Genomic DNA, 8,464 nt, shown 5'->3' with positions numbered 1-8,464 from the left:
TTGAAAGGGGGCAGATGAAGGGACGGCGCGTGGAGGCAGGCCCATGGTTTAGCATTACACATCTCCACCCCTTTCGTCAGCCATGTTAAATACTAAAACTTGAGCATTTACAGATAAACTTCCAGATACTGCTCCAGCCTTGAGACACACACAAGTAGTGCTACAATGAAAGGTATGCAAGTTTTCAATATTTTTTTTTCTTCATTTAAATTGTATTGTAAGTAAAACGGTCACAATCTGCAGCATGTATGGGGAAAACCAACTAACCTCTGTAACCTGCTCTAATTGTTCCATAGGAAACTCTGCCAAAGCAGGGCTCCCCAATGGCAACAACCGCATCAAGGATATGCTCTCAACCTCGGAAGAGAAGATGGAGGAGCGGGGTCAGTGGAGCAACAAGCTGGAATTCATCCTGTCAGTAGCCGGCTCCATCATTGGCCTGGGCAACATGTGGCGCTTCCCGTACCTCTGCTATAAAAATGGAGGAGGTGAGTGGATCAATTCAAGTATATAAAGCCCACTGGTATGTTTGGTTTGTGCTTAAAATGGTCATGCACTAAAGAACTTTTTAAGAAGATTTAAAATCCCTGGAATGCATGCAAACATAACATTTCAGAACACCTCTTCTTTTTTTTTTCTTTTCTTGATCTCAGGTGAAAAAACATAAAAGTAGATGTACACAAGTCCAACATGAGTTTTCCCTGATTTGCCTTTGGATGTGTTCGTGTAGCTGCTAAATTAGATGCCCCTCTCTTTCTGTCCCCCTGTGGGGTGACAGGCAGGGTCACAGTTCAGGGTTGAGTGGGGTCAGACAGCTGTTGTTGCCTTATGCTCACAGCAGCTGTTCCCGCAGCGTGGCGGAAATCTGAGCGTGCCAAACATCATCGGCTACCCGACGGGACGTCAACACCAAAGCTAAAAAAGAGCAGTGGCGCGGGTTAAAATGTAACCTGTCCGCCAAGCACAATACTGTAAAGGTATAATTTAGTCAGTAATCCTCTAAAACACAGTTAAACCAAAAGAGTAATTTTCTCTTTTTCTATCCAGGTGCATTCCTCATCCCATACCTGATCTTCCTTTTTACCTGCGGTGTTCCTGTATTTTTCCTGGAGACAGCATTGGGTCAGTACACCAGTGAAGGAGGAATTACATGCTGGAGAAAAATCAGCCCCTTGTTTGAAGGTAAGAAGGTCAGGTGCATCACCTTTATATACATATATATATATATATATATATATAAGATTGTTATATTTCTTTAAATGTCACCTGTGCAGGTCTTGGCTATGGCACACAGGTGATAGTGACTCTGCTGAACTTCTACTACATCATTGTTCTGGCCTGGGGGATTTTCTACCTCTCTTTCTCCTTTTCTTGGGACCTAGCGTGGTCGTCCTGCAACAACACATGGAACACAGGTAACAAGTTCACCTTAAATCACCATATACCATACGTACACCATATATTTTCCTTTGATAGTGCAATGTTGCATAATTTATTTTTTCTTTCTTTCTTTCTTAACCCTACAGAACACTGTGTGGAATTCCAGAGGAGAAACACCTCCACCAACCAGACAATCCATCTGAACTCCACCTCTCCTGTCATGGAGTTCTGGGAGTGAGTTTTCATGCTGCCTAATGTTTAGATGATACAGTGACAGTGATCTGATGGTGTAACTGGTGTGCCACCCATGTGGTTTTCCTCTGTTTCTGCAGGAGAAGAGCACTTAGGATTTCCCCTGGAATCGACCAAATGGGTTCTCTGAACTGGGACCTGGCCCTGTGTCTGCTCATTGCCTGGGTCATGTGCTATTTCTGCATCTGGAAGGGGGTGAAATCCACAGGAAAGGTGGGTGATATGGGTTTCTGAGGCATGTGACACTTTTTACTCAGTTTATTTGTTTTAATGGATCGATTTGATGTGGAAAAAATACATCTGGTGTTTGTTGTAGAGTTTCTTATTGTTTGCACTTTTCCTGTTGTGTGTGTCTTGAGCTAGGTGGTCTACTTCACTGCAACGTTTCCCTATCTGATGCTGATTGTGCTGCTGGTCAGAGGACTCACCCTGCCTGGTGCTGGAATTGGGATCCAGTTTTATCTCTACCCTGACCTGGGGAGACTTGCAGACCCACAGGTACCATGTTACAAGAGCAAGAAAATCTACTGATTGTTAACTGTAGGGAGTGGCACAAATGTCAAAAAGCTGTCTAATTTAATGACATAAATCCCAATAAGGGCCTTTTTTGGTGCATTGCTCTTTGTGGAGAAGTGCAGATATCCCATGGTTCTCTGCTGGGGAGTGTCACTTCTGCTGGGTCCATCTGCTCTCTGTGAAAGAGTCGGTGACCAAACTGATGACACAGGGCCAAAAAACCGCTGAGACTGTAAACATGATTTCTACACATGTTCTAAATGGCTCTGCTTGGCTCTGTCTTGCATTTTAAACCAGATTGGCTTCCCTCTTTTCCTCCCTTTTTCTTAAATTCTCATGTTTGGTTATGTTTTTTTTGTGTCTACAATACACCACAAATTTGGCTCCTTGTGGAAACTTGTTAATAAATGTTGAGCCAACACATGATCTATAAACTACTGTTCCTCTGTGGGAGTCAGTGGTTAAAATTTTGCACGTTTGTCACTCAGGTTATCAAAACTCCACAGAGTCCGTTGTATAAAGTGGTTTCCAAAATTTAGGCACCCCAATTTATTACTTTTCTGTGAATATGTAGTCCAAGATGGGTTGTTTTCTAAAAAGCATGAAGTTAAGATAACACACTTCCTTAATGCCGTCAGATTTCATCTTACATTTGCAAACTTAGAAAAAAAAGAAAATAGACTCAGGATAAAAGTAAATAGGATGGATTAGAGTATGAAGTAGACATTCATATCTGTTATTTACAAAAATGCTGGAGCAAAATGTTTTCTTTCTCCTACAGCTAAGATTCTTTATATCTTTATAACATTTATAATGATGCTCAGTTCATTTCAAAGCCTGCAGCGTTTGCCTCTTGTAGGTGCCAGCTTTTGGATAATCTTTTTTACACTTTTAGGAAATTCAGCTCCATTTTGACTATACTTACTTTACTTTCACAACGTACTTTAATGTTTTTTCCCCTAATTACTTTTCAATGAAGGAAAATGGTTTGCATCTTGGCCTAAAGACACAGCATCCTTAACCAGCCATACAAAATTAGCATTTGAGGAATATTTACTCAGTTTGAAATTAGCATTACATTGTGTTTTATATTTATGATTGGAAACTAGTTAATCTTGTTACTTGTTACTCTTTTCACTCTAAAATTCAACATGGCAAAAAATAAAGCCATTGTCTTGTTAAAATATATTTTATCTGTATCTTTAGGTCTTTTAGAGATTGGTTCATCCTCAACTTCCTTAACATTTTACTGTAATAGAAGATTTACATCACATCACAGCTGGAACAGCTGCGTCTCCCTGCATATCTGAGCATTTCCTCTGCTGTAGGTGTGGATGGATGCTGGCACCCAGATCTTCTTCTCCTATGCCATCTGTTTGGGTTCTCTGACTGCTCTGGGCAGCTACAACAAATATAACAATAACTGCTACAGGTATGTTAGCAGTGCAGCATCTACATTTTATCTTTACATGCTCATATATAATTAAATTAATTCCATGATTCCAGAGCAAAAACTCTCTGTAGGATTAGAGTATTTTTCTTACTGGGTTTATTTAAGTGAGCATCACATATCTCAAGGTTTCAAGCCAACCTTTTTTTGAAAACAGTGCTGAAGTTTTGTTTCCTCTGTGTTGCAGAGATTGCCTGGCTTTGTGTTTTCTAAACAGCGGCACCAGTTTTGTAGCAGGCTTTGCAATCTTCTCCATCCTGGGTTTCATGTCTTATGAACAGAACGTTCCCATCTCTGAGGTTGCAGAGTCTGGTGAGGCTATATGACAGCATTAGAACAACAACAACGCCTTGTTTGCCCTTCAGCCAGTGTTTTAAGTTTTCCCGCCTTGTCTTTTGGCAGGCCCTGGCTTGGCCTTCATAGCCTACCCCCGTGCTGTGTCCATGATGCCCTTCTCTCCTTTGTGGGCTGCCCTCTTCTTCATCATGATTGTTTTTCTGGGGCTGGACAGCCAGGTACATGGCTGTGCAATTTCTAATCCTTGAAGTTTTCTGGGAGATTTTAGTCTCTAGAAATTTTTCTTCTTACTTCTCCATGCCTTCCATCCTATTAGTTTGTATGTGTTGAGAGTCTTGTGACAGCGATAGTAGACATGTACCCCGCTGTGTTCCGACGCAAGAACCGCAGGGAGCTCTTCCTGTTAGGTGTGGTCCTCTTCTCCTTCCTCATGGGCCTCATCATGCTGATGGAGGTAGGTGTCGCACTCTGGGACCTCACACACAGATGGACGCACACAAATAAACTCAACAAGCATTCAGCTGCTTAAAACTCACATTTTAAATACCTGAGGTGCTGTGTCTAATTTCCAAACGCATGTATGTCTTATTTGGCCCTGTTTAAACCCAACCATATTTTTCTCTGTATAATTTCACACTATTATACCATGTAAGTTAATATGACTGTGCTGCGGCATAGCAGCCAAATACAATTTATCAACACAGACATCTTTTACTCCTTTCATGCTTTGACTTCTTTTTTTTTTTTTTTTTTACTTTTTCTTTTGGAAAACTTGCCACAAAATATTGATAAAACAAGGTTTGGTGCTTTTATCATCCTGGTTAGCAAGGGTCATGCAGAACAGATCAAGATTTGCTTGTTCACAAAACTGAATGTTAAAAAGAAAAGACCAAACATATAAGCAAAGATGACAAATGATGTGCTATTAAATTAAATTGACTTAAATTAAATTAAATTAAATTAAATTAAAAGACATGTATGTTAGGCTAATTGATGACTCTAAATTCTCTGTCGGAGTGAGCATGAGTGTGAATGGTTGTTCGTCCCCTATCTGTTGGCCCTGCGATGGACTGGTGACCTGTCCAGTGTGTACCCTCTTACTTGTTAATGCTGAGATAGGCTTCAGCTTACCCGCGACACGTATTGGACCAAGCGGTACAGAGAATGAATGAGGGAGAATGATTAAATTAAATTAAATTAAATTAAATTAAATTAAATTAAATTAAATTAAATTAAATTAAATTAAATTAAATTAAATTAAATTAAATTTAATTATTATTTCCACTAAGTTGTACACAAGTCTACCATTTCTCTGCATGCAGGTTTTGCCTTCACAGCCTTAGGTAATGTAAGTTACTGTTCAATGCTTTGAATTTTTTTCAAGCTTGTACAGTCAAATTCCCATAAGTTGAATGAAAGATTTAAAGATTTATTTCTATCCATATAAAAAAGTCATAAAATTTGCGCCTTGATTTATTCCATGCCATCCGTTTTTGTGATATATTCAGATGTGGCTGGAGGTACATAACACTATACAGTATAAAATAGACAGCATTAGATTATTTAATTAAATTTCTTTTTTTTATGTGGAAAACAAATTAATTACATGTAGCAAGTTAATTATTAGTATGTACTTATTATTATGTTTCTGTTTTTATGTCTTTCCAGGGGGGCATGTATGTCTTCCAGCTCTTTGATTACTATGCAGCAAGCGGCATGTGTCTTCTCTTCATGTCCATCTTTGAGACTGTCTGCATTGCGTGGGTTTATGGTAAGCAAATAAAGAATATTTTTCATTGACTGCGCCTTTTAAGACACAACGTGGTAAGACATGTCTTCACTGTGTTTGTGCAGGTGCGGATCGCTTTTACGACAACATCGAAGACATGATTGGCTACCGCCCAGGACCTTACATTAAGTACTGTTGGTTGTTCTTCACCCCAGCCACATGCATTGTGAGTGTCAATAAACAAATGACTTCCTGTCAAGGCTTTCCAAAAATGACAGCTGCAAACTAAGAAGAAGCTTCTTCTCATTTTCTTGTTTTGTCTCTCTTCTTTAGCAGAAATTGGAATCATTTATTAAATGTAATATTTGTTATTTTCTCTTTCTAGGGTACTTTTGCATTCTCCCTCATTAAATACACCCCTCTAAAGTATAACAATGAGTATGTGTACCCATGGTGGGGCTATGTTATTGGCTGGCTACTCGCTCTCTCCTCTATGGTCTGCATCCCTCTTTGGATGCTATACAAGATTAGCACCACCCAGGGAACATTCAAAGAGGTATGCATTTTGAGTATATAGGTATCCTCTTGTTAGGGGAACATTTGTTGTAAAAGGCAAGACACCATACATCTACAAAATTACTTTTCATTATGAACCAGTAGATCAATTAATTGTACCCCTGAATCTGTGTAATTGCAAAGAATGCTTTTATTTATTATCTATATCTTACAGCGCATCCAGCTGCTTATCACACCTTCTGATGACTTACCCAAAACTAAGAGGGAGCAGGAGATGCTACTGGCCATTTTTGCTCCTGAGGGAGATGCCACCAAAGCTACAAATGGCTACTTCCCTGTCTCAGAGAGAGACTCCAACATATCAAGCCCCAGTGACGATGTAAATGTATAGGAACCCTACATGACTACATCTTCGACTTACTACACCTCTGCCTCCATTTCAAATCTCAAAGATAACTGCAAGTGTCATAAAGAAAGAACAAAACAAACAACAAAAGTGTTACAGAATCTACTTTAGAATGATATTGTGGTGAACTTAAGGCAAGGCAAGTCTATTTGTATAGCATATGTACAAAACAAGTCAAAGTGCTTTACATAAAACACCAAAAGCATTACAGCAGATGAGAAGTGAGAAAAATATTTGTACGTTGTAAGAAAAATATGATGAAATAAAGATCTAAAAAGTAATGAAATACAAAAAAGAATGCTTGCAGGTAAATTACCCAAACAAAATTCAAATATATTTATTAATCGACATGCATGTGTATATAGGACAATATTTGGGTCTAACTCAAAGATGTTAGAAGTAACAGAAAAATAAGTTAAAACTTTATTTTTCTGAAGAGTTGGACACCAGTAGATACTGCAACTTCATGACGTTTCTTCATATGAAGTCATATTTGTAAGATATTGTATTATGATAAATGATTGGGGAAGTTTTCCTTTTTATATTAATGGAAAATTAAATAGATTGTTTTGCTTTATAGTAGACTTATGAATAAATTGAAGTATGGAATAGCATTAACCATTATACTACAGTGGTACTATATAGCTATAAGATTAACATGATCCATAAACTGTAGTTTAATTTTTACAATGTAACATAATATGACTGTACAAAGAATGTGAATCTTGTAAGTATGTTTTAAATAAAGATTATTTGTTGTCTTACACTGTTTAACCTGTCTGTGTCCTCTTACTGAAGGGAACTTTATGAATTTTTTTAGCTGGAATTATAAAGAAGTCACATTCTCTGCTGCTTTAATTTTTATTATTTGTTTTCAGTCAGTTTTATGGAAATGAAATATGATGCCGGAGGATCCATCTTAGCAACTGGGACTGACATGATTTTGTTCTTAGTCATACTTGGTTCACATATCTAATTTGGTTGCACTATTTGTTGACTTAGCAAAATCTTTGCACAGTCAAACATTAGTAATGCTGAGAAACATTGTGCCTGAGTGCACAGACTCTATGAGGAGACAACGGTATTTGACTTCCTGATTTCATATTGTTTTATTTTTTATATTTATTATATTAAAAAAAATATATATACACACACCACTCTGTACTGGTCAAAAGTTTCTGAACACCCCAATTTTTTCAGTTATTTATTGAAAATGATCAAGTTGAACTGAAGATTTCAGTTGGACTACTGATTTCAGTAGTCCAATGGCAGTGTTTCCTGGCCCAGGCAAGCCTCTTAGTCTTATTCTGACATCTTGGCAATGACTTTTTCGCTGCAGCTCGTCCTGTCAAACCTGCAACTCGAAGTCTTCTCTTCACAGTTGAGACTTGCTTACCATGACCACTATTAAGCTGTTGTCCAGTAAGCTGCCTATCAGCAAGATGTTAACTCTCAGAAACTTGTCCTCTGATTCAGTTGTGGCTTTGGGTCTGCCAGACCTCTTCTGTCAGTTTGCCCCAGAGTGAGTGCCTTTTGATGATAAAGGAAACTGTACTCACTGACACTTTGGCTTTCTCTGCAATTTCTCCGTAAAGCCGTTAAGTGTTATGATGGTCTGTCTCTCCTCCATTGTTAATTGCCTTTGTCTCACCATTTTTGTAGTAATACACCACTTTCTGCTGTTCAATACCTTTCGAGTCTATGGTACCACAGTGTTTTCAAAAAATGCTTTTATGCAGTCAGACATGGTTGTAAGTAGTCCTACAAAGTTGGAACACCTATATATATATATATATATATGTACATATATGTGTGTGTGTGTGTGTGTATGCATGTATATATATGTGTATGTATGTATGTTTGTATATGTGTACCTTGCTGGACAAAGAAGTGTGGAATTGGTAAAGAAGTTATTTTC

General features: G+C 38.2%; 1 protein-coding gene across 2 annotated transcripts; it reads left to right on the top strand.

The window, feature by feature from the left end:
* Positions 1 to 96: 96 nt before the first annotated feature.
* On the top strand, positions 97 to 7,310 carry LOC121634978 (sodium- and chloride-dependent GABA transporter 2-like). 2 transcript variants are annotated; one of them, XM_041977952.1, is made up of 15 exons: positions 97 to 172; positions 297 to 488; positions 1,048 to 1,182; positions 1,275 to 1,415; positions 1,527 to 1,614; positions 1,713 to 1,845; positions 1,996 to 2,130; positions 3,477 to 3,580; positions 3,786 to 3,910; positions 4,001 to 4,113; positions 4,212 to 4,349; positions 5,564 to 5,666; positions 5,750 to 5,850; positions 6,010 to 6,180; positions 6,355 to 7,310. In XM_041977952.1, exons 1-15 carry the CDS (start codon positions 166 to 168, stop codon positions 6,529 to 6,531), a joined length of 1,863 nt encoding a protein of 620 aa, XP_041833886.1. In that variant the 5' UTR covers positions 97 to 165; the 3' UTR covers positions 6,532 to 7,310. The 2 variants fall into 2 exon arrangements, with proteins under 2 accessions (XP_041833886.1, XP_041833885.1); XM_041977951.1 differs by having other exon boundaries at positions 1,275 to 1,614.
* The last annotated feature ends 1,154 nt before the right edge of the window (positions 7,311 to 8,464 follow it).

This window comes from Melanotaenia boesemani, chromosome 23 (genome assembly GCF_017639745.1).
Source record: "Melanotaenia boesemani isolate fMelBoe1 chromosome 23, fMelBoe1.pri, whole genome shotgun sequence".
In the NCBI taxonomy this organism is placed as follows: Eukaryota; Metazoa; Chordata; class Actinopteri; order Atheriniformes; family Melanotaeniidae; genus Melanotaenia; species Melanotaenia boesemani.
Note: the sequence above shows the minus strand (reverse complement) of the source record. Positions and strands in the feature narration are given on the sequence as shown.

Excerpts from the sequence above, each read along its gene's own strand:
- LOC121634978 (XM_041977951.1), top strand. Across the intron at positions 1,846-1,995 it reads GGGTGAAATCCACAGGAAAG|GTGGTCTACTTCACTGCAAC; the intron begins GTGGGTGATATG and ends GTCTTGAGCTAG. Across the intron at positions 4,350-5,563 it reads GCCTCATCATGCTGATGGAG|GGGGGCATGTATGTCTTCCA; the intron begins GTAGGTGTCGCA and ends ATGTCTTTCCAG.